This window comes from Vulpes lagopus, chromosome 12 (genome assembly GCF_018345385.1).
Source record: "Vulpes lagopus strain Blue_001 chromosome 12, ASM1834538v1, whole genome shotgun sequence".
NCBI lineage: Eukaryota > Metazoa > Chordata > Mammalia > Carnivora > Canidae > Vulpes > Vulpes lagopus.
Window position 1 is genome coordinate 80,237,338 of NC_054835.1, and position 27,017 is coordinate 80,264,354.

Sequence of the window (27,017 nt, forward strand, 5' to 3'; positions counted from 1 at the left end):
ATATTTCTCAGTGATATAAATAATGCCCTACACTACAAAATAGTGAGAACATATAACTAGAAAAGTTGCATCCTCAACACAACTGTTTGTACTAAACATTGTGTTAGCAAATTAAACCACTCTGACAGACCTACTAATATCACATCTGCAACAGTGATTCTTCACCTTTTTTTTTTTTTTATTTTGGTCCCACAAGACCTAGTAGAAATATCTTTTTGAGTAATAATGACTCGCCATGGCACAAAGTATTCCACATAGTCATTAAAATTAAAGCTGTATCCGTCAGTTATGGATTGTGAACATAAATGTTTTCAATTCAAACATCTTCAAAATTAACTGCAGTGAATTTTGATGAAAATGGCAATAGAGCATCAATAAACCTTAAGTGAAACAGAGGTCAGAAATTTGGAAATATAGGAGAGGAGTCGGAGGCTCCTGTACAGATTTACTGATTGAATCAATTGGAATAAGTAAATAGTAAAGTACTTTAGAGAGCCTTAACTGATGTAAAAACGTGCATGCATGCATGTTGAATTGCATTATAACATAAATGACTCAAAAGAGCACTGAAATTTTGGTTTTATATGAGTTAATCTTATACTCCATTCAAAGTTGTTGGATTTTATTAGCCATGTATCCGATGTATAACAAACTCCTGTGACAGATACTGATGATGGCTGTAATAATAATTGGACTTAGTGAACATCTAGTAGTTTGATAAGTAACATGATTGTTCTACATGGCAATGAGAGAATCCTATGTCAACCAATGGTCATGCATATCAGAAAAAAAAAAAGAAGCTTCTGTCACAATGAAGGCTAAGAACTCCAAAATTAGAATTATATTTTCTAGCTCGAAGCTATTCATTTAACAAATGGTTACTGCAACCTACTTCTTATCAACTTCAACTTCAGCACAATCCCTGTATTTGGAAAACTCAGTTTCCTGTTGATACAGAAAGTATACCAATAGCTAAAATACAACAGAACAAATATTGAAATAGAAAATCCGGGGGATCCCTGGGTGGCGCAGCGGTTTGGCGCCTGCCTTTGGCCCAGGGCGCGATCCTGGAGACCCGGGATCGAATCCCACATCGGGCTCCCGGTGCACGGAGCCTGCTTCTCCCTCTGCCTGTGTCTCTGCCTCTCTCTCTCTCTCTCTGTGACTATCATAAATAAACTTAAAAAAAAAAAAAAAAGAAAATCCGCAAGATGCTATGGAATGTAGGATGAGAGCAATAAACTTTCTCCTTAGAGATGGGAAAGGCTTCAGGAAATCAGGAAATTTTCATAGACAAGGATATATTCAATGGAAGTCTTGAAGGATGAGTAGGAAGTTGTCATTTTTAACAAGAAGAAAGAAAGGCATCCAAACAAGATGTACAGTGATTGGAAAGATATGAGGAAATGGGAAAGACCATGAGGTATTGAGACAGTTGGGAGCAACTGAAGTTACTAGAGCAGCTTGTTGGTGCTCTATATTTAGAGCTAAAAGATAAAAATGAATGAATCTCAAAAGCAGTGAGAATCCATCAAAGTGTTTTGAGCAGGGGAGTGACTTGATTAGACTGCATTTTAAATGAATCAGAGAAGAAAAAAATGTGAAAAGTAGACAATTGTGAAACCTTTTGCAGCTCTGGAGACAAGAAGGGAGGAAGCTGTGAGCCCAGATAAGTTAAATGGTTTGTTTGTTCAAGGTCTCAGAACCAGTTGGTAGCAAAATTGGCTTTTCTCTCAACACTCAAATTGAGATTTGATTTGATTTCTACTATGATTCCTTCTCTACAAATTCACTATTCACCACCTAAATTTTGAGATATCTCTAGGAGCATTTCCATTGTAATGATACAGTTGTACTATGATGTTGGAAACTGGACAGGTCTAACTGGCTAATAATTCAGCAGGATTTTTGCATCTTAGGGTTTTTTTAGGAAGACATAATTTGAACATTAGTCTATTAACAATTAATGTGAGTTGCAGGGATCCCTGGGTGTCGCAGCGGTTTGGCGGCGCGATCCTGGAGACCCGGGATCGAATCCCACGTCGGGCTCCTGGTGCATGGAGCCTGCTTCTCCCTCCGCCTGTGTCTCTGCCTCTCTCTCTCTCTCTCTATGACTATCATAAATAAATAAAAATTTTAAAAAAAGTAAAAAAAATAAAAAAAAATAATGTGAGTTGCAAATAAGCCAACTAGAGAGGCTGATAAACTAGTTTTTCTTTAATTTTCTTATTTTTTAAAAAAGAGAGACATGGACAGCCCAGGTGGCTCAGCGGTTTAGGGCCGCCTTCAGCCCAAGGTGTGATCCTGGAGACCTGGGATCAAGTCCCATGTCGGGCTCTCTGCATGGAGCCTGCTTCTCCCTCTGCCTGTGTCTCTGCCTCTCTCTCTCTCTCTCTCTCTCTCTCTCTCTCTCTCTGGTCTCTCATATATAAATAAATAAAATCTTAAAAAAAAAAAGAGAGACATAATTAACTAGGTGATTATTTCTCAGAAATACTGCTATGTTTACATTTTTCTAGAGGGATTCTTTTCTCCCATGAAACTCTCTGGCCATAAAACCAATGACTATTTTTCTCAAATTCCACCTACTGCTGCCTTGCAATATACATCTCATCTCCCTCCCCTTCTTTCCATTCTCAGTTCTCATCCTTCCTTTCAGTTCCTCCCTGTTATACCAGCTACCAGCTGCCAAGAAGGTGGATTAGGTCATTCATCAAATCAGGAGGTTTTCCCTTGTCATTCAGTTCATCTTCCTATTACATTGAGACTAAAGCCATCTATACTGTTGTACCTCATGCTATAGACAATTTGGCTGCACATATCTACAGATGCATATCCAGTGGAACCCATACTGGCTGGGAAAACCATGTGATGTCACCATAAGGAAAGGAGGAACAGACTGGAGATTCCTGCCTTATTTTGATTTCTAAGAATCAGCTGGTCTAGCTGAGGAGAATGCTCAGGCCTGGGCTATACTAAATCTAGAGTAAACCTGAAATACAGAGGGTAAAATAAGACATCGTGGAACTTACCAGGATCTCTGCAAAACATACTCATATTCCTTCCAGTGTTCCCTTCTCCCATCATCCCTTGCACAGTGCTAGGCCAAATCCAGTCTCTCACAGACCCTTTTCCACATGCAACTATTGAATGCATTTTGGCCCCAGTGTAGGTCTTTAAATCTCACTAGGTAACTGTAGAGACCCCATCTATGCATCATAGCATCAGTGATACACAACTCAGAAAGCATAAAAGAACAAAATAAAGTTTGAAATATTCTTTCTGTGCCAGACATATTTTGCTAAATATCTAAATATCTACTGGTGGGGATCCCTGGGTGGCGCAGCGGTTTGGCGCCTGCCTTTAGCCCAGGGCGCGATCCTGGAGACCGGGGATCGAATCCCACGTCGGGCTCCCGGTGCATGGAGCCTGCTTCTCCCTCTGCCTATGTCTCTGCCTCTCTCTCTCTCTCTGTATGACTATCATAAATAAATAATAAAAAAAATTAAAAAAAATAAATAAATATCTACTGGTAATTCACAGATTCAAAATTCTTATTGACAAAAAAAGGAAAAAGTCCCATGTTCCCATAACTGTGGTTTGTATTTGGTGGACCATCAAAATGGGCATGGGATAAGGAACTCCATTAAAAAAAAAAATATATATATATATATATATATATATATATATATATATATATGCAAAACTCAGTCCTAAAAGGTTTACAACAGAAATAGTACTAATAAAATTATTTTGTGAAGTAATTTTTAATGAAGTTGAGTTAATTAAAGTTATGTCTCCTGGGGATAAAAATGGAAAGCAATCAATAAAAAAAAAAGGTGGTAGAAAACAAATGTGACCTTGATGACTCCTCCAAAGTCCATAATCACCACATTGGTTCTTTTCATCCCCTGGTGATGTTAATCTTCTGTTTATTTTGCGACAGTAATCCTAAGTAATTCTAAAGTGACACAGAAATTGCCCTTTCAAAGTTGGTCTATGCCTGTTCTTTCTCACTTCACAAAAAGCAAAGGAAAAAAAAAAAGTGTGTGTGTGTGTGTGTGTACTGTTGGTGGTTAAATATTGAGTTGGGACTTCCTCTTTGAACAGTTGCTTTTTTCCTCTCACACAAAGGAGATCTCATTTTGTTTGAGACTGGATATAGTTGAAATCAAACCACACACCAAGAGGGTATGATGGCTAAGAAGCCCCCGAAACCAGCCCCCCGCAGGATCTTCCAAGAAAGGTTAAAGATTACTGCTCTACCTTTGTACTTTGAAGGGTTTTTGTTAGTCAAGAGGTCAGAATACCAGGTAAGTCCATAGACGATAATGTTAAACTAGCAACATCTATATTAATATAAAAGTTATTTCATGATGAGTTGATATGATGTGACAAGGGCCTCCTTGTGTCTGTTGCGATTAAATCCTCTTCCTTGAGCTCAGAAATATGATGCTGATTTTGCATAATTTAAAGACAAGGTATGGCTTAAACACATACGTCTGTATATATTATCTATAACATTCTAATAGTAGGTTAATAATGTAAAAAAATTTAATAAGCTAATTCCCCCAAAGAATTTATTTAAATATTACAGAAGATTTCAGCTTAGAAGATAAAATATTTCCTATATTTTTTCTGCAACTTATTAGTATGCTTCCACGATGACGTGTACCATTAAGATAAAATATTATGACTGAAATGAAACCTTTTGCTCCTACTCTGGGTGTTTGTAGTTTACAAATAATAATAAAATTATTTTTCAATAGTAAACTTCTGGGACGCCTGGGGGGTTCAGTGGTTGAGCATCTGTCTTTGGCCGAGGGCATGATTCTGGGTCTAGGGATCAAGTCCCACATTGGGCTCCCTGTGAGGAGCCTGCTTCTCCCTCTGTCTATGTCTCTGCCTCTCTCTGTGTGTCTCTCATGAATAAATAAATAGAATCTTTAAAAAAAAATAGTAAACTTTTGTAAAAATTTATGAGAATTATAAAATTGATACTGTTTAGCATTATGTATAGTTATATATTCTAAAAACATTAAGATAGTGACTTGAAAAGATAATATGTGGGTGCAGTATAGGTAATATGTACACTAAGCTACATAAATACATTCACTGTAAGAAAATTCAAAAAGCAATTCATATTTTTTAATTGTAAAAATGAAAACTTACAATTAGTTAAAATCAGTGCCTTTAAAATAGCAATTATGGAGAATTTGAAATTAATGAGAGAAATAAACATGAAAGAGCCTGTTATTAATGAAAAAAGAAATAATTTAGTTAGGTCAATTTTATGAAATTTTAACAGTTAAATAGTAGAAAAAACTGTTTAATGAGAGAAATAAACATGAAAGAGCTTGTTATTAACGAAAAAAGAAATAATTTAGTTAGGTCAATTTTATGAAATTTTAATAGTTAAATAGTAGAAAAAAAACTGTTTCAAGAACGTCATAGAAATGTTTAATAATGATAATAATGTATATTTTTCTGAAGATTTATTAACAGAAAAATTGTGTTTGTGAAAATATCTGTAATAGCACATTCAAGGTTTTTGCAAAGATGTGGTTGTTTATACTGTTATGGGTGTTAAGCATGTATTAGTAAAATTGGCAGTTACATTAGAATATTTTTTCATTCCTCCAATGTGTTTCTAAAGTGAATTTTATCTTGTCACAACAGGTTAGCCACATTGTTACACTTCGCCGGGAAAGGGGACTTGGGAAAACAAAATTTCTAATTTCTGATTTAAATTTGGTTATTCATTAAATGTTTATCAAAGTGTTCGTAATAACTATTTCTGATATCAGGGTTTAAAAAAATATTGAAAGAAGGCATTCCATTGGTGTGGTTAGCAGAAAGAACAAGGATTTTAGACAATCAGTAAAACATGTCTTTACCTAATGGTTTTGTCACTTAAACAGCTTGTGATCTTGTACAAGTTATTATATCTCCTTGAGATTTAATTTTCTCAAACTATTAAAAGGGGAAAAATACAACTCACCACACAAGGTACTATGCCCGGGACACAGCAGGTGCTCAATTATTCATTCAAGCACTGTTTATCATGTGTCTCCTATGTACCAAGCCTCAAACTGACTTCTAAGAATATAACACAAAGTCCCTTCAAGAAGCTTAGTTTATAGTAAGGGGTGATGACTTCTTTACCTGATTGCTACTCTACCTTTTCTTAGAGAACATGTTTTGAAATGGAAAGAATAAACTATAGGTATAAATATTTCTGATGAAATTTGCTTGTGTTTCCACTTGAATTCATAGCAATGTATCTTTTACTTGTTTGTCAAGGAGAAGAGAGCAAGAAAATGACAATAATGTTTCCTTATAGGGGGGTTTCAAGGATTTCAGAGATAACATAAAATACCTGGCTTACACAAAAGGTTAGATTCATTCTCCTTCCATTTATTTTCATATTCTTATTAACATACTAAAATCAGTTTTGAGTCCATAAATACAGCTGACCATTAAACAGCAAGGGTCCACTTCACTTGGATTTTTTTTTTTTTTTTGATAAATACAGTACAGTGCTGCATATGTACTTTTCCTTCCTGATGATTTTCTCAATAACATTTTCTTTTCTCTAGCTTACTCCATTTAAAGATACAATATATAATACATATAACATACAAAGTATGTGATAAACAACTGTGTTACTGGCAAAGCTATATTTTTTTTTTAAGATTTTATTTATTCACGAGACACACAAGAGACATAGGCAGAGGGAGATGCAGGCTCCCTGCGAGGAGCCTGATGTGGGATGTGGGACCAGATCCCAGGACTCTGGGATCATGGCCTGAGCTGAAGGCAGACGCTCAACTGCTGAGCCATCCAGGCCTCCCACTGGCAAGGCTTCTAATCAACAGTGGCTATTAGTAGTTATATTTTTCTGGAGTCAAAAGTGATACACAATTTCAGCTGGACAGGAGGGTTAGCGTCCCTGACCTCCCACGTTGTTCAAGGGTCAACCAGTAATATGGCTCAAAGGAGAGCCACAGGGCTCCAATGGTAGAGAATAGAAGCCGGGAGAAAAAGCTAAGGAAAATACTGGGATTCCTAGACAAGCAGCAGCAAAGTGCCAGGGAACCATTGAAAGTGAGGGTGAGCCTGGGGTACATAAAAGGGTTGTCTTTAAAGAAAATGGGATAGAGGAAGTTGGGTTGCTCTGCAGAATGTTAGTAGGGGAGCACGTGGGTGACTGACTCAGTGGTTGAGCTTCTGCCTTTGCTCAGGTCATGATCCAGGGGTCCTGGGATAGAGTCCTGCCGCCGGCTCCCCTCAGGGAGCCTGCTTCTCCCTCTGCCTATGTCTCCGCCTGTGTGTCTCTCATGAATAATAAAATCTAAAACAAAACCAAAAACCTTAAGTAAGGGTCTTTGCTGAAGAAATTCATAACATTTAAGCTAAAGAAGATATAACAGAGATCACACATTTAGGTGTTTCTTAGCTGTTTTGTGACAGGGGCACTTTTAAGAATTTAAGGAACTTTGCCCCCAGGAAAAGGTGCCAACAGATACCATTTTAGATGCAATTCCAGAAAGTCCATGGATCCCAGGTCAAGAATCCATTTAAAATACATAATCGTCGTGGAAAGGATGATGTGGGAAGACTTACTTACTTAAACCACAGCAATAAAATTTTGGATTGATCCAGAAGATTTATTTGATAATAAGAGCTATTAAGAAACCGATGAAAACACAGTTCTTGCATGTGGGGATAATTCTCAATTTCCTGGAACTATTGGAAAGAAAATAAGAGAGAGCTTATGAGAGAGCAATATCTCATAGTTTATTCAATCTGTGATACGCTGAAATCAAAAACAACATGTATAATATGTCTTCTTATTAGCCTGAACATTAGAATGTTGTCCCCATAATAGTATCAGAATAACATCTCTCTGACTAGTCCTCTAATTGCCACTAACTCATTAAGAAAAAATTTAGGGCTATCTCCTTTGGGCCAGTAACCTCCAAATTTTTGTAAATAACACACTCCTTTCAAGAAAACATTTTCAAGGGATCCCTGGGTGGCGCAGTGGTTTGGCGCCTGCCTTTGGCCCAGGGCGCGATCCTGGAGACCCGGGATCGAATCCCACATCAGGCTCCCGGTGCATGGAGCCTGCTTCTCCCTCCGCCTGTGTCTCTGCCTCTCTCTCTCTCTGTGACTATCATAAATAAATAAAAAATTAAAAAAAAAAATTAAAAAAAAAAAACAAGCACAGATCTTCAATATAAGAATATTAATTTATTTAGAAATTATATATGTGTATTCTTGTACTAATACTTCAAGAAAATTGCTTAATATATACAGAAAAGGAATTAAGAAAGATAAATGAAATATAATTAGGTAACCTTTTTTTTTTTTAAAGATTTTATTTATTTATCCACGAGAAACCCACAGAGAGAGAGAGAGAGAGAGAGGTAGAGACACTGGCAGAGGGAGAAGCAAGCTCCCCGCAGGGACCCAATCCAAGGTCTCCAGGATCACGCCCTGGGCTGAAGGTGGCACTAAACCGCTGAGCCACCCAGGGCTGCCCTAGTTAGGTATCCTAAAACTTTCTTCCCCAGTGGAATTATCTTGCACGCCTCTGGAGTTTATGTGCCCCACCTTGGAGCCACTATACAGCATCCTACATTGCACAAAGGTACTTTACTTGCTCACAGAAAAAAAACAATCAGAACTTTTTATTAGGGACAGAGGATAGAGAGTAACTTAACATTATAACCCGTTTTTACTAGTTCCATCAATAAGAGCACTAGAGAGCCAGGAGATACAAATATCAGTCCAAATATGCAAGTTGGGCAGTTCCTGTAGATCTTTTCATCTGTTTCCTCTTTTGTAAAATAGATTATGACTCCTTTGCATGACTGAATGGATTGCTGTGAGGATCATATGGACTATATAATGATGGGTATTGACGTATGATAGATACTATGCTAGGCTCTTAATGTCCTGTTGCTCTGATCCTCACGGTATCCACGGTATTCCACTTCTTTGGGGTGGAAATTTTATTCACTTCATAGATGAATAAGTTGTAGCACGAAGGTTATGTTCAAGGTTCCTCATCCATTAAGGAGCCTAGACTGAATTTCATTACAAAGCATTTAACATCATGCTGCCTCTCAAACTAAACTAATTCCATTTGATTGTGGGCTTCCAAAGGTTAGGGATACCTAATCACTAGAAACTCTTATCATCAGGCAGCCTGGGTGGCTCAGTGGTTTAGCACCACCTTCAGCCCCAGGCATGATCCTGGAGTTCCAGGATCGAGTCCCACACTGGGCTCCCTGCATGGAGCCTGCTTCTCCCTCTTTGTGTGCCTCTGCATCTCTCTCTCTGTGTCTCTCATGAATAAATAAATAAAGTCTTAAAAAAAGAAACTTTATCATCTTGAGATCAATAGTAAACTCAGTAGATTTTCAAAAATATTTGTTTAATTGAATAAAAATGAGATAATGACCTTAAACTCTAAATACAAGGTAGGCTAATAATTATGAAGCTAGTGATAAACTCAAAATCCTATTTCAGTTCCTTTTCTACAGAAATTCAACACAAATGATTGCTAAAACATAAAAAAAAAAACTGCTAAATGCATTTCATTCAAAAGTGTATTCTTTGAAATTAATTTTAAAATATTTGCCTATCTCTATAGATATAAATATATACCTAGGGACTGATTATTGACATTGTATTTATAGATGACAGATTATACTGGTATGTTCAAAAGAGCTTATCAGAAACTAAATCAAGGCTGTGATCTCTGCATTCTGAATACAAGTTTGATCTGTTAGGTTTGTGGCTGTGGGGCTGTGGTAGGAGTTCACAGGACCTATTGCTATTTGAAATCTGTCTTTTTCTCCAGGCTGCTTTTACTCTCAACTCAGAGCTTTGTTCTTCCTCCACTTAATAAACCCTCTTTAATCTTTCACATGAATCTATGTTTGGTTTGTTTACCAGCAAAACTCTTTTTTGTAAGCTTTCATTATTTTTAAAGATTTTCTTTATTTGAGAGCAGGAGCGTGTAAGAGCTGAAGGACCGAGCAGAGGAGGAGGGAGAGGGACAAGCCAACTTCTGCTGAGCGTTGAGCCCTCTGCAAGGCTCGTCCCATGACCCTGAGATCACGACCTGACCTTACACCAAGAGTCAGATGCTTAAATGACTTAGCCACCCAGAGGCCCAACCAGTAAAATCCTTATTTTTCCCTGGTTAATTCTACTCAGTTCATATCATTCTCTCATGATTGAACACTTCTGTAATTTTTGTTAGAAGCACAGATGGATGTACATACAGAAAAAACAAACTAGCTATTGGTGATTTTAATTTTTCTCTCTTAGGGCAGTTCATGAGGCTAATGAAGACGATCAACAGAGTACACTTTGACTTCAACGTTTTCTCTTGCCTTCTTTTCCTCCAAGAATCATAGAATCTCCAGTTTGAACTTGATCTTAGATGCCATACACCAGTAAAACGCCACAATCACTAAAATGCCTGCATTCTGATCTCTTCTCACTCTCCCTCACCCAATTTCAGGTCCAAAATACAGTGTAGCTTTGGCTTGCTCCTTGCATTGCAGAGGCTTACCAGCAGAGCAGAATGTGAGGCCTTAAAAATAGATATGATTAAAGAAAAGCTTCCCTCCTCAAATTTGAATTGTTTTATTATTAATCAAAAGACAAACCTGAGAAAATTCAAGTATTTTTCAACAGAGTACCTAGATGTAAAAACCTCATGGTTTTTACAGAACATCTGCCTAATCATAGAGACAGGATATATTGGCAACTTCTCAAGCCAAATTTCTCAATTTTTTTATTTCTCTATTTAAGACAACATGAAAGCACCGTTTCATAATATTTGTGAACGGCAATGGGTTTCATTATTCTGACTCACAAAATATCCTCCCCTTCTCATACAGAATCCCACTGAAAAAGTTCTATTTGGAAGATTTTTAATTGATTTTTATTTTTATTTTATTTTTTAAAAGTTTTTATTTATTCATGAGACACACACAGAGAGAGAGAGAGAGAGGCAGAGACACAGGCAGAGGGAGAAGCAGGCTCCATGCAGGGAACCTGATGTGAGACTCGATCCCAGGACCCCTGGGGATAATGCCCTGAGCCAAAAGCAGACGCTCAACCACTGAGCCACCCAGGCATCCCTATTTGGGAGATTTTTTAATTTTTTTTATTTTTTATTTTTTGGGGAGATTTTTTTTAGATGACACCACTGTCATACACATACACATCACCATGTGCAAAAATATCAAATAAATAATGAAAAATGCTAAGTACCTGTTAATAATATGAGTGATCAGGCAATGCTTTTTTTAAGTGACTAACATTTATGAAACACTTGCTATGCCCCAGGTTCTGTGTACTTTACATACAGTATTATTCCATTTAATCCTTAAATAAGAAGCAAGAGCAGAGGTCTGGGGTCTCCCTCTATCCTTGGCCCCTTAACAGTGCACTCTCATACAGGAGCCACGGTAGTGGTAGTGGCTCATCGTCATCATCATCATCATCTTTATAACTCAGTGCTTTTAATACATTCACAAAATTGTACATTATCACAATTTAGTTCAACATTTCCATCATGCTAAAAAGAAACCCCATTAGCAGTTACTCCCACTTCTCCTGCTTTGTACATTTTTATATCTATTTATGGGGATTTTTTTGTCTCCCAAGTATGAAAACAGCTAAAAATTAAGACAGAGGAATCCCACAAAGAACAGTTAGGCATTTTTATCATCAAAAAAATCTATCGATATGTGGTTTAGATTTATGACCCAAACAATGCTAACACTTTATCCCAGATTTAAGTAGGCTTGAGCTACCTTGAGTCACTTCCTGACTCAGTTTTGAACCACAAGCTTGGGGCACCTGGGTGGCTCAGTGGTTGAACGTCTGCCTTTGGCTCAGGTCATGATCCTAGGGTCCTGGGATGAGTCCCATGTCAGGCTCCCTACAGGGAGCCTGCTTCTCCCTCTGCTTCTTTCTCTGTGTCTTTCATGAATCACTCACTCACTCACTCACTCACTCACTCACTCAATCAATCTTTAAAAAAGAAAAAGAACAGATTTCTGATGGGGCAGAAAGCAAGGTTTGTTCTCTGGCCTTTTTAAACTGCTTGACTCTGAGATGCATTAGATAAACATTGGGCATCTGGATTTCAGACAAGAAGAAGAATCGCTTTGCCTAATTTCATAATTGCTCCTTTGGGGGCCATCTATTGGCTGATCCTTCAATCCTATGCCCCTTTGAATTGGTCTTTTCTATGTTAATTTGTTCTTGGCTCAGGAGGCATCAGCAGGTTCCTTATGGTGCATTATAGCCAGCTGTCAATTAGGAGGTAGGATGGAGTGGAAAGACCACTGGGCTTGGACAAAGAAACTTGACCCACATTCCAGCTCTGCCCCTGAGGTAGACTGCTACAGTAATACTACTGATTTGTTCCAGCCGCACTGTATGCATTTCCCTTTGAAATGTGACTGTTCAGCTCTTCCATAAAGAGACAATTTATTTTTCTACCCCTTGAAATCTGGACTGTGTCATGCTTTGGTAAATGTGACAAAAGCAGATAAGAAAGTACACTCGCACGTGGGGTCTGGCTCTCTCCTGTTCCTGGGAATCCTTCTACCAGCATGTGAATAAGTCTAGGCTACCTGACTGGAAACAAGACCCTATGGAGTGGGACTCCAGTTGTCTCAATGGGGTGTTTTCCACCACCACCACCCACTTCTCTTATTCTCTGGACACCAAGAGGGTGTTCAACAATTCAGCTCAGTTTTGAAACTCTCCAGATGTAGTGCAGACTCCATAGCTTAATTAAGGGCTCAGTCCCACGAGACGGCCCTCCACTTCAGTCACCAACTGTAAATCCCAGGCCTCCCATACTTGTGACCAACTCACTAGAAATCAAGAATTCCCAGGGCACTTGCATGGCCTGTTCCGTTAAACATCCAACTCTTGATTTTGGCTCAGGTCATGATCTCAAGGTCGGAAGATGGAGGGAGCCCTGTGTCGGGCTCTGGGCTTGGTGGGGAGTCTCCTTGGGATTCTTTCTCTTCCTCTCCCTCTATCCCTCCCCCTGCCAGCATTCTCTCTCTCTAAAATAATAAATAAATATTTTTTTTCTTTCTTTATTTGAAAGAGCACGTGCATGGGAGACAGAGAGAGAAAGAGAGAGAGAGAGAGAACAAATTTACAGAGAGAAAGGGAGAAGCAGACTCCCTGCTGAGCAGAGAGCCCAATGAGGGGGTCAATCCTTGGACCCCGAGATCACGACCTGAGCCTAAGGGAGAGGCTCAACTGACTGGGCCACCCAGGCTCCCCTAAATAAATAAATCTTAAGGAAAAATAGTTCCTGTGAGACCCGCCTAAGATTTGATAATTTACTAGAATGGCCCACAGAACTCAGGAAGACACTTTACTTACATTTACTGCTAAGGGATACCAAAGAACAGGCAGATGAAGAGGTACGTGGAGCAAGGTCTGGAAGGGTCCCAAGCACACATGCTTCGATTGCTATTAAGTTGGGCTACATCTCCCTCTCAGCATGTGAATGTGTTCACTAATTAGAAATCTCCTCAAATCACATTGTTCAAGAGTTTTTATGAAACCTAAATCTCCCAGCCCACCTCCCTTTTTCCCTAGAGGTGGGTGGATGGGGCTGAAAATTGCAACCCATCAATCAGTTGTTCTTCTGGCCACCAGACCTATCCTGAAGCTATCCAGGGGCACCATCCTAAATCACCTCATTAGTATAAATTCAAGTATTAAAGGGACTCATTTTGAATAACAACAACACTCCTGTCACTCAGGAAATTCCAAGAGTTTTAAGATCTCTATGCCAGGAACTGGGGAACAAAGGCCAATACACTCCTCTCAGTTCTGCAATCCCAGCTAAGACCCCAGGCAAGTGAGTGAGGCCACCCTAGACCAGTCACAGTGAAGTATACTCAAAAGAATCATCCGCCAGCCACAGAATGATGAGAAATAGAAAACATTTGCTATTTTAGTCCACTAAGTTTTAGGGTGGCTTGTTACACAGTAGAAGCTAACGAAAATAGCATCTTATCAGTCATGAAGAAAAAGGGAGAAAATAGTTTTACTAAGAACATGGGAAAGATGGTTGTTGTAATTCAAAATGAATTTAATCTTGAGCTTCCGGGAAGCCAAGACAAATAAAAACAAGATGGGTTATAGAGTTGCCATTATTTGAGAAAAGAAGTATATAAATTCTGAAGAGGTGACAAACATTTTATTTTGCTGGTCAAAAAAAAGGATAAACAATATGTCAGCATTTAAAGAGACACGAAATACCATAATATATAAAAGTGTCTTCACATTTCATAAGCAAAAGAAGTCATGTAATTCTCTTTTATTAAGGCTTAATATAAGTCAAGATAATCCAACATGGCATAAAAATTGAGCTTATTAAACCCTAAAGAAGGAATGACCAACATGTCTATGAAACTGAAATTTTTAAAAACATACTTTTGGAAACAGCTGGTTATGAAGGTCTATAGATGTGGAAGGATTTTATTCTCAAAACCCCTCTGCCATTCTTCGGTAATAGAGCCAGTCTTCATATAAAATGTAATTTCCTCTCATTTAAATAAACTTTCGCCTGAGTGAAATGAGACTAGGTTATTTAAATTTTTTAAACTAAAGAGTTGTATTTCCATAGCCCCATAATAATGTGAATGCAGCAATAATGAAATGTTCACCACATGAATGAAATTTGGACTTCAAAGTTTAGCTTTGATGATGTGAAATTATTTTTATGACTATGAACTGTTCACATTGCCTTTATTTATATAAACATATACTGTTTCTAGAACTGAAAATATGAGCCATGTACACTGCTAAGTGCTTTACATTCACCAAGCCATTCAACGTAGACATTTAATGCTTGTCCTATCCTGGTCCCTTAAATGACCCCTCTTACAGGTGCAAACTTCCACTGAAACCTACATAAAAAGTCAAGTATCTTAAATCAATGGGGAAAGTTTTGAAAAATGATCTATTTAAACACAAATAAAAAAATAAACACAAATCAAGTTACATCCTTACTTCTCACCTTATACTAAAATAAATTTGTGAAGGATTTGATCGAGTTAGATGCAAAATTAAGCCGTAAAATTAGGTGATTTATCTCAAGATAAAAAGGAACCTTATATCCAACAGCAATTAAGAAAGTTATAAAGAAAAATATTAATAGGAAACTAGTTGAATTTAGACCAATGAAATAATGCTTATAATTTCTTTCCCACAGGAGTATAAACATTATTGGACAGAGTTGAGAGGAACTACGCTTTTCTTTTATTCTGACAAAAAAAGCCCAAAAGTAAGTAGTTAAACATATTCAGCTGATTCATTTTTTCCTAATATAGACTTGTCAATAGTTTTATTCATTTGGGGTTTTCTGTCTTCTGAGAGTAAAGATATTCTAGTCAAAGTAATTCAAGTAAGAACATTATGTCTATGGGGGCTATCAGCTATAAGACCTGTAAGATCCACAGTAAAATTTCCATGGCACCTAAGAGAAGGCATAAACTCATGTCTTTGTGTTTTTTCTTTCTGATCCCAATAATAGAAGCTTAGCTGAAACGTGAAAATTTTATTTCTTTAAAGATTTTATTTATTCATTTATTTGAGAAGGAGGGAGAGAGAAAGGGAGAGGGCACAAGCAGGGGGAGGGGCAGAGTGAGAGGGAGAAGCAGACCTCTCGCTGAGTAGGGAGCCCAGGGCTCTGAGATCATGACCTGAGCTGAAGGCAGAAGCTTAGCCAACTGAGCCACCGAGGCACCCCAAAATCTGAAAATTTTAGCCAGATACCTGGATACAACTTGTTTAAAGCCATGAAATAGCCTTAATTTCCCCCCATCTTTTTATCTTGTTGTAGCATGCAGTTATGATCTGAAAGGAAATAGATGACCCCCAAGGCCTTGTAATATAAAATATGTCACAATTTAATTTTCCTATAGGGAGACAAAAACATAAGTAAAAAGGACTTCTAAGAGCTTAAGCATGAGAATAACAATAGATTCTGAAATTTATTTATTAGTATTCACTTCAAATAATTGACTTATATTTCAACTTCCCCACAAACATTGACAACTGTGTATTTCAGTTTTTTCCACAAATAAAATGTACTTTCATGCCAAATGCTTGCCTACCTTGCTATGCCCATAGGGGATATTATGATCTAGTCACTTGTTTAAATATAAACATTTTGGTCCATGGATGTAGTAGCCCACAGTTCTTAGCACATCATTATTACATGTCCAGACCTAATGAAAGAAATGGAAAAAAGAGCCTTTGTGATGTATTCTATCTGCAGGCACTTTGGTACCATTAGTGGTAAACTAACCAGAAGTCATTAAAAAAAAAAAAAAGAAAAGAAAAGAGAAAACCACAAACTTAAAATGATCCAGAGTTCTGGATAGACAAGATTTGTATAAAGATGTCCCCAAATACCATAATAATTTTAACAGAACTAATTCCTCTGTTGTGCCTTCCAACTTCCTACTGATGTGAGCAAAGCTGTTGAAGCCCCAGCTTGTACCTTGTACAGTCACGTAGGGGGAGAGTGCAGTTATTGCTGTCTTAACACCTGGCGGGAGGCAGCCCAGCTTAGTGCCTGCAGCCAGCTCTCCAGGGGGCTTATGCTGGTCCTGCCCCTGTTAACTGTGGGCTCTGGGGCTAGTCACCTAAGCTCTCTGTGTCTCAGTCTATCAGACAAGGAACTGGCAGGAAACAGATGACGTCTCCAGTTGGGCATTTTTTTTTAAAGATTTTATTTTTAAATAATCTCTACACCCAATGTGGGGCTCGAACCCCCAAGGTGAAGAGCTCACGCTCTACCAACTCTGAGGTCAGCCAGGCACCCCTTAAAATGGGCATTTTTGAAGAAAGTTTCATGAAGATGCTATATTCAAAGTGGTGGGCAGGATGTAGGAAAACCACAAGGGGGAGAACGGAACTCGGAGGCTAGTCACGATGCCCACACTATAAAGCCCAGGAGAGGAAGAAAAAGTGGGAGAACCGTGAAGGGAGGTGTACGAAGATGAGTGTGTTGAGAGGGTGGGATCTCTGACTGAGGAAACAATCGCATAGGATGATAAATAGCTCACCCTCCTCGGTCTTCTGACCAGAGTCCAACCCAATGGGAAGTCAGAGGGTAAGAGGGTTCTTGATGTTGTCCGCCTCGCTCTGTCTTCTGGTACAGAGCACTGTGTGGTGAAGGGATAGAAATAAACCTAGAATACCACATGAAGGATCTTGCCCAACATGCTTATTTTCACATCTCTAAAATTAGGATGAAAAGAGTAGCCCAGGTCATGAGGTCAGCAAAAGGATCAAATGAGATAGTGAATGCGAGGACTGAAGAGAGCAGCTGGCACTGAGTGAGGATTCCAGTATTTTATATGTAATATGTCATCCAGTTCTCATAACAACTCCACGGAGTGGGTACTATTTTAATCATCACTGTAGTCAAGTTTCAGGATGCAGAAATTGTACAAGATTAAGCAGTTAATTAAAGGGGTATCATCCAGATCTTGATCCTGAGCTAGCATTCTTAGCCATTGTGCCAAGAAGACCATTACAACGAAATACTGCAGAATTGTCCATCTACCAATTTTGTTAAGAGAGTGCAAGCTTTAGGAAATGTTTTGGGTGAAAATGTCAGGAGGTAGCACAGAGATAGGATAGGTGAGAACTGGTGATACTCAGCTGATAGGAGGAAAGAATTTTAAGCTGCTTTTAAACATTTGAAAGGCCATCAGGAGTCATGTGAAAGAGTCCATGAATTTGTTTCATGTTACTGCAGAGAAAGGGGACTGGACTAATGGTTGGAAATTCTCTGGAGGAAAAACCATGGCTTAATACAAGGAAATGCTTACTAGCAGGCAGCGTGGCATAGGAGGCATGAGTTTCATGTTGTTTGAGATACTCCAGTACAGACAGGATGGCTAAATGGGGGAATACCCTGAAGGAGATTCAAACATCAGATGGCAGTAGATTAAACAGATGACCTTTAAGGCTCTTTTCAACACTAAAATTAAAAAAAAAAAAAGATATAACTTCCTTTCTTCTAATCAATAGATCAGTTTACGGCACTCTATCTAATTTGGCCACCTCTTCCTCTGTTGCTTCCTTCTTTGTCTCAGCAAAATTCACTTAGCTTGATCTAGACAATCTATCAGAAAAAGATTCTGTGTAATTTGAAATTCTGTCCTGCTTCTCTTATACTTTTCCTTCCATTTTTAACTGCTCTTTGTTCATTGAAAATAAATAGGTCAACCCAAATTGCCCATTTGGGTCAACCCAAAATGCATAATACATTTTCCAAATGCCCATCAATATAGGAATCAGTCTGGAAAAAAATTTACTTATTTTTATGCCTTACTTTATTCAGAAAAATAAAATAAGGAGACATAAAATAACATGACAAAAATAAGTTATATTGGGCAAAACAGAGGAAAATAAAAAGAAGTCAAGAATGAGGCTAATTCAGGAAAAAAAATTATGATGAAAACTCTACTACAGTTACTTGAGGTGGTTCTGATCTAATACTAAAAAGCAAGTCTGGCCAGTTGAGTACAGACCAGTCCATATATAACAATCGTTCAGAAGAAATATTTTTATTGTACTGGGATAAGATAGGAATTTCTTAATAGGATCCTCATAACCAGTGGCATGTAATAAGCATCGAACAACGGCATTCTGGAAAGAATTATATGTATGAATATATGTACATAAGTTTATTATAAACTTGACTGATATAAGGAATGTGTAGCACACAGTTAAAAAAATAAAATACACAATATTCTTTATTGTAATTTCCATATAAGCAATTGATTCTCACAGACTATTTTCACTGATTTTTCTGAACTCGGATCCACTGGCAACTATGTTTGCAGTTCAATCATGATTTGATAAATGGAGTTGTCCAATTTGCCATTTCCCTAATAAATGTATTGTCATTAAATATGACATTTCACACAAATATTGGCTGATATTTTTGTTTACATTAATGAATAAGAGGAAAGCAAAGCAATACTTATGCATATCAGAACCTCACCTATTTTTCTTTTTTTTTTTTTAAATTTTTTTTAAATTTTTATTTATTTATGATAGTCACAGAGAGATAGAGAGAGAGGCAGAGACACAGGCAGAGGGAGAAGCAGGCTCCATGCACCGGGAGCCCGACGTGGGATTCGATCCCGGGTCTCCAGGATCGCGCCCTGGGCCAAAGGCAGGCACCAAACCGCTACGCCACCCAGGGATCCCTCACCTATTTTTCAATGATGGGGCAAGATCTTTGTGGAGTAACAAGAGTTTTTGAATTATTGAAGAATGTTTTGTCAATCTTTTTTTCTGTTAACAATGAAAAAGTTTCAGACAAAACAAACTTTAAAGTTTCATCTGTATTATTAACATTTTCTCCTTTACTTTCTTATGTCTCAATCAGAGTCCAGCAAACTGTGGCCCTTGAGCCAAATCTAGCCTGTGACCTGATTTTGTACAGTCTATCAGCTAAAAATATTTTTTTACATTTTTAAAGTGTGTATTAAAATAACAACAACAACAAGAACAAGAATTTGCAACAGAGACCCTGTGTGGTCCACAAAGCCAGAAGCATTTACTATCTAGCCTTTGCAGAAAAAAATAAATTGCTGGCCTCTAGGACAACTGACAATTGTAAAGTAATTGTAACAAGTTTTAACAATTGTTAAAATTTATTAACAATTTTAAAGTAAATCAAGCCCTAATTTGTGAGGTTTGCCAATTTCCATGATGTAAATACTCCCACCATAGCTGATTTCAACCTATCAATGTGACCTTGCCGAATTGGGAAGGTACAGTACAAACAGAAATGAAGATGTAAATTACCTCGAGAGCATAGTGAATACACTTTAGTAATATAATTAGAAAATACTGAGTTTTGAATTTTAAGTATCTTTATTTTAAAAATAATTATATGTTTATATAATTTAATTTTTAATACTGGCTGTGTGTAGTCGCTGGCTTGCAAAATTCCTAAACATTAAAAAAATCAGCTTTTGCAAACCTGTAAGAGTCAGGTCCAGTGGACCACCGCATAATACATTTTCCAAATGCCCTCTGGCTTCAAAGGGTTACAATGCCCAGTTGAAAACCAGGATATCATGCAAGGTATAAATCAGTTGAGAGGAAGAGATTACTTATATTCCCGCCTGCTACCTAATGTATGTTACCCCTGAAATAATTTAATGAGATTTCCTTTACCTTTGTAGTATGTTGACAAGTTAGACATAATAGACCTCACGTGCCTTACTGACCAGAATTCAACTGAAAAGAATTGTGCAAAATTCACCCTTGTTTTGCCAAAAGAGGAAGTGCAACTGAAGGTGAGTAGAAATTAGTTGGAAACAAGCTGTGGTTATAAATAAGCATTGGCCCTTCACAACCCAGTGGCTGAGACAAAGAGGAATTATAAGGAGAGCTGCCAAGTCTTACACTTTGTTAATATTTCTTGCCTTGGGGGATCCCTGGGTGGTTCAGCAGTTTGGCTCCTGTCTTTGGCCCAGGGCGTGATTCTGGAGACCCAGAATCCAGTCTCATGTTGGGCTCCCTGCATGGAGCCTGCTTCTCCCTCTGCCTGTCTCTCTCTCTCTCTCTCTCTCTCTCTGTGTCTTTCATGAATAAATAAATAAAATCTTTAAAAAAATGTATTTCTTGCCTTTTGCCAAAAACTGCAGTTTTCTAAATAGAGATTTGAAAGGGTATATTAACTTGTTTAGTATACAAGCACATTGAAACCATATCCTTCTGTCCTCCAACAAAGTCAGAGATCCCATCTGGTGTTTTTAAAAAGTTGTTCTTGAATTGACATTCACTGAGTTCCAGGTGAATCTGAGTCACGTCCAACACGGCACATGGTGAGTTAGACAAACCTGTATTTCACAAACCGAGACATATTTTCAAGGCAAGTTGGCCTATAGTCTGCAAAAATACCACTGGAAAAAAAGTCAAAGGAACACCGGACACCTGTTCCCAATTATGGAAACTGGAGTATGACAACTAAATACAGTGTGTGATCCTGGATTGGATTCTGTATTAGAAAAGGAAAAAAAATTATAAAGAACATTATCGTGACAGAAAAACTTCAAAAAGAACTGTGTTAGATATACACAGTTTGTGAAATATGGTATTAATCCCACAAAACTCTAAACTCCACACAAGCAGAGATCTGTTAAATTCATCACTGTACACCCAGTACTTACATAGAAAAAATGTTTTTCTTGAACTGACATTCAAAGTGGGCCAAGTAAAATCAACCAACTGTAGTAATAACATAGGGAGCACACCTTGTAATTGAATAAGATGTTGGAGTTGTTATTGCAAGCACTGGTCATGAGCTGTACTGTACCATTGTCTCTGCACAAAGTGGTTGCAGTTACTGGCAGTCAGCTGTGGTCTGGAGGCAGATGGTCCTCTTTCTGACCCATTGTCAGAAGGTCAGTAATAGCCTACCACTCCGTCATAAGGCCTATGTCATTCATATCACTTCATTTCATCACATAGGCATTTGGTCATCTCACATCATCACAAGAAGAAGGGTGAGTACAGTATAAGATAATAAAATCTTTTTTTTAATTTTATTTAGAGAGACAGAGAAAGAAAGCACAAGTAGGGGGAGGGGCAGAGAGAGAGGGAAAGAGAATCTTAAGCAGATTCCATGCTGAGCACAGAGTCCAATGCAGGGCTCAGTCCCATGACCCTGAGATCATGACCTGAGCCGAAGTCAAAAGCTGGACACTTAAAAGACTGAGCCACCCAGGTGCCCTAGTACAATAAGGTATTTTGAGAGAAAGACCACATTCACATAACTTTTATTACAGAATATTGTTATAATTGTCTTATTCCATTATTGTTAATCTCTTACTGTATCTAATTTATAAATTAGACTTTATCATAGGCATTACGTATAAGAAAAAACATAGTATATATAGAGTTCACTACTGTGATGTCAGACCTCCACTGGGGGTCTTGGAATGTATCCTAACAGATAAGGGGGACGACTGTATATAGGAATCACTTGTACTTAGGAAATCTAGGCCCTACCCCTAGCCCGGGGCCCTAGAATCTTTGTTTTAAGCAAGCTTCCTAGATGATTCTGAAGCAGGATTGGAATCAGACACCTAGAGTTGAATTCTGGCTGTTTTATTCATTAGCTGTGTAATCATAGGCAAGTCACTTAACCTCTTTGTGCCTTGGTTTCTTCATCCAGAAATCAGTCTTTACCCAGGTGTAACCTCCTTGCTGAGACCTACCTCGACCACTTTGTTAAAATTGCAACCCTTTGCCCCTCCCCTAACCTCTCATGCCATTCCCAGTGTCTTTTACATTGCCTGCCATACATTTTATTTCCTTCTGATGCTATAACACTTGCTCACTATTGTATTTATGATTCACTATTCCTTGCTAGGCCCCAAATTTCATCAGAACAAGGATTTTTGGTTTGTTCTCTGACATAAACCAGTACCTAGAAGAGTGTCCAGCGCTTAAATGCACTCAATAAATATGTTAAATGAGCAAATCTATGAAATAAAAATTTTAAAACTTTTGCAGAGTTGCCATGAAGATTAAATTAGTTAACATATGTGAATGTTTAGAACAGTATATGCCTCTTATAAATACTTAACAAATGTCTATATTAGTAGGATTTAGAGCTAAGAATTGCAAATTTTTAAGGATTAACTACAATTGGTCCCGAACTTACCTTGTTGTCCCAAACTTAAAGCCAGTCAGTGTTAAATACCAACAGGGGGAATCAACCATTAACTGACATATTTGGAAATAAGTGTCCTAACATTTACATTTTTTTTTGAGTTAAGTAAATTTATATAACTTTACTTGTTTATTAAGCAAAGAGAATAAAGCTATATTCTTTTGACAAAAGAAAATAATACTGAAATTTCATTACCAATACACATTAACAGTTTTAAACAAAAAGGAAAATGACTTGTTTCTTCCTTTCAACTAATTTAAACTGCTTTTGAAAATTACAACTGACTTTTTAAAACAATGTGCTTCAATAGAAAAATATGCATTGTGTCAGTTGTCTTGGGTTTTGATGGCTTATACATTTTGAGTCTTATAAAACAATCATATGAAATTCTAAAGTTTTTGAAGTTAATAAAAGTATTAGTGTTAACAATCATTCATGTCTTTTCTTCTTTATATTTTTGTCTTCCTATTTAGACAGAGAACACAGAAAGTGGGGAAGAATGGAGAGGCTTCATTCTTACAGTAACAGAGGTAGGTAGGAAGGACATTACCTGTGATTGATTCATTAATTCAACAAATATTTACTGGACATTGGCTATGAATCATATAGAGTGAAAGGAGTCAGAGATACAAGAATTGAAAAGGAGAGGTTTATACCTTATAAGTATACCTTATACTTACTCATGAAATTTATATTTTTATCAGGTGACTGGAAAGGAAGAAAGAAAATGAGAAAGATGATTGAAATTGTGATAATCATAAATAGAAAATAAACAGGGCCATTTGCTAGCTAGAGAATAACAGGTCATCAGGGAGATCTATTTTTTGGTCTTGTCCTTTGACACAATGGTCCTTTGTATATGCTGATATCTATAGCTTACATCTTCTAAAACACTTTTCAATTACTTTCTTATTCATTTAATACATATTTATAAAATGCTGAGATGAATTTTATGAATAACATAAACAATTTAACAGAAAAGCCCATCAAAATGAAAACTCACCTTTAAATGTTTGTTTGGTGAGTCTTGGGACAAAGGGATGCTTACATGTTCAACTCTGTGGCACCTTATCAGAGATAAATAGGGAGACCTACTGTTTACAGGTAAGTGTTGCAGCAGGATATCTATCATTATTTTAAATGAAGCTATTGTAGCAACTGTCGTTTTCATAAATGCGAGTTATGTTGACTTGTGAAAAGGAAGAAACTTTTTGGGAACCTGCATCAGTATTACGGAAAAGTGTCATTGTGTCTCTTCTTACATTGGGATTCAAGTACCCCAAAGGTATGTAAATAGGTACCAAGGAGAACACTAAAACTACTGGAAAACCTTGGGGTGCATCTTCCTGGTACACTAATTATACTTGATGTTTTGGCAAAAAAAAAAATTTGCTTTTAGTTTTTTTCTTTGAGGTTAGGATAAAAAGCATTCTTTTCATATTAAAATGTACATAGGTATGTTCAGAATACAAAATAAATTCACACGAATTTCCAAGAGAAGAAAAGTTGTCTTAAATTTTGTGCTCTACACGTTTTTTTATTTATTTATTTATTTATTTTTTATTTATGATAGTCACAGAGAGAGAGAGAGAGGCAGAGACACAGGCAGAGGGAGAAGCAGGCTCCATGCACCGGGAGCCCGATGTGGGATTCGATCCCGGGTCTGCAGGATCTCGCCCTGGGCCAAAAGCAGGCGCCAAACCGCTGCGCTACCCAGGGATCCCTCTACACGGGTTTTTTTTTTTTTTTTTAAGATTTTATTTACTTATTCATGAGACACGCACAGAAAGAGAGAGAGACAGGGAGAGAGAGAGGCAGAGACACAGGCAGAGGGAGAAGCAGGCTCTATGCAGGGAGCCCGATGTGGGACTCGATCCCGGGTCTCCAGTATCATGCCCTGGGCCGAAGGCGGCGCTAAACCGCTGAGCCACCCGGGCTGCCCTATACATGTTTTTTACTATGTTCCCTGAACACTCTGTGTATATTCACACCATGCTATTATTAGAACTTTACCAGAAGTTTGAGAAACACAGACTGTAGTCAAAAGAGCAGAGACTTTGCTTTTGAGTTAAATAAACTGGAGGTTAAGTCCACGACTTTCTAGTAATGTGACCCTGGACTAGTTATTCTTAACCTTTTTTTAAATTCTATTTGTATAGTAGGGATAACAATACCCATCTTATAGTATTGCTATGAGGATTTGGAATGGTACAATGCTTGGGACATAATAGACAATTATTAAGCAGTAGCTTTTTCATTAGTTTCTCCTCATTCTATTATTTTTTTCTGGATTGATATATAAATAACTATAGTGATTATTAGTTAGCTTAATTATCCAGAAGAATAGTCTTTAAAACTTTGTGTTATATTCCCTTATGTTTTTATTTCAAATTTCACATATATGTGTGTGTGTGTGTGTATATATATATATATATATATATATATATATATATATATATAAGATAGAAACAATAAGATTTAATAAGAACATGTAAGCGGGTCATGCGGTAAGGTAAATCAGGGGTATGAATATCAGGAGGGCATAGGTTGCTCAATCCAAAATACACATCTAGAAAAGGTGGGGAAAAAAACTAAGTAGAGCAGTATCATCATCCTAATGTGGGAATGAAAGTTTAAAATATATGTACAAATTTACCAAAATATAGACCTCTTACTACCAATTCTCAGTTATCTAATGAAGAGTTCTAGCTCAATTCCACATTATGATATGGCTGGTGGAGCTAATTCCAGATTGGCCGTGGGAAAGCAAGGCACCTTGCAGGTGCTCTGGGACTTCCCTGGCACCAAGAACTAGTGAGCACAGAAGGAAAAATGAGAGGTTTGTCATTACTTGAATTAGCTTGTGGTGCAAGGTGGGTGTACTCTGCTGTGTGCCAGGCTGAACGGAACACTTCTAGGAAGAAGATTGGGCACTGTGTGCAGGTCAAAGCTGTTTGGATGGTTTGGAGGCAGTTTTAAGACACCAGGACCCTCCATTCACCATCCTATCCACCCATCTGTGTCAGATAACTGAAGGCCCTGGGGACCACAGGACTCTCCTTTTGCTAATACCAGTTCGTTCTTCTGCTGTCTTTCTTGTTTGCCTACTATTTTCACTGGGTTCAGCTGTCCGTCCCCCTACACGTGTCACTCCTCCCTGGGCAAGTAATTCGACTGCATGAAGTCCTAGAGAGAGAGAAAAAAAGGAGGATTGAGACAGAGCAGATGCCAAGCCCAGCTATGGGAAAGGAGAAGGAACCAGTTGAAGATTATGTGGATGTACTGAGCCCTATGCCAGTGTAAGTGGACCACTTAACTATGGGGTTTGTTATCAGATTGTAAATATTAATTTCTAATTACCAAAGAGAGTGAACCATTGAGCTTCATAAAGCATGGGCAGTAAGGTGTCATGTGGATAAACATTAGATCTCTGAGTCAATGCCGTATTTCCTCTTCTGTCATGATCGACAAAATGCAAAATGCAGGTTTGAGCCAACCCTCTTACCACACAGGAAATCCCCTTCCACCCACATTTGTAGACCAAATAGATATTCTTTCCAAAGCTCAAACCTAAACCTTTCTGCTATGTAGAAAGAAGGAAAAGATGTTTTTTTTTTTTTTTCCATCATGCAACTCTATGAATGACTGATTTTCTGTCGGAAAACTATACCAAAGAATTTTAAGTATCTGAATGTTCTATTCAATTGTCCAATCAGTGAGTGGTCATTGAACTTGAACTTGAGGAAGACCCTGTGTAAAGTGTATAAGGTATTATTGGGAAAAGGAAGAGGCTGAATTCAGCAACACCTTTATTTTTTACTCCTACTTTGCTGGAAAGGGTGACGAAGATTGTGAGCCATTTCCTCCTGGAATTGTGGTCTTCTTGTTGGTGAAACTTGTCCTGGTTCCATCACAACATCAGGTTCTTAGGCATAGTCTTGCTGGACTGTAATGGCTGAAACCCGCCTACCATCACTCTTAGCTGAAATCAGTGACATCTGATAGCCTGACAGATTAAAAGTCACAAAGAGTGCTTCTTTTCCTTTTTTTCCTCAGTAAAACAAGTAAAATATTTTTATTATATAGATAAAAAGAATATTTAAATCATTCTGTGTCGTACCAATCAGAGATATTCACTGTTAACATTTTGGGGTATTGCAAATCCTGCCAGATTTTTCTCTGTTGATAAAACAGACTTTTCATTGGCTATGATATTTACTAT

General features: G+C 37.7%; 1 protein-coding gene across 2 annotated transcripts in view; it reads left to right on the forward strand.

The window, feature by feature from the left end:
* The first annotated feature begins 4,147 nt into the window (after nucleotides 1-4,147).
* STAP1 (signal transducing adaptor family member 1) overlaps nucleotides 4,148-27,017 on the forward strand; it is a 33,686-nt gene continuing 10,816 nt past the window's right edge. The window contains exons 1-5 of one of the 2 annotated variants that reach the window (XM_041724606.1): nucleotides 4,148-4,313; nucleotides 15,290-15,361; nucleotides 20,298-20,411; nucleotides 23,269-23,325; nucleotides 25,922-26,094. In XM_041724606.1, coding sequence (XP_041580540.1) covers nucleotides 4,194-4,313; nucleotides 15,290-15,361; nucleotides 20,298-20,411; nucleotides 23,269-23,325; nucleotides 25,922-26,094 — 536 coding nt within the window. In that variant the 5' untranslated portion in view covers nucleotides 4,148-4,193. The remainder of the gene's footprint in view (nucleotides 4,314-15,289; nucleotides 15,362-20,297; nucleotides 20,412-23,268; nucleotides 23,326-25,921; nucleotides 26,095-27,017) is intronic. The other variant, XM_041724607.1, reaches the window with a different exon arrangement.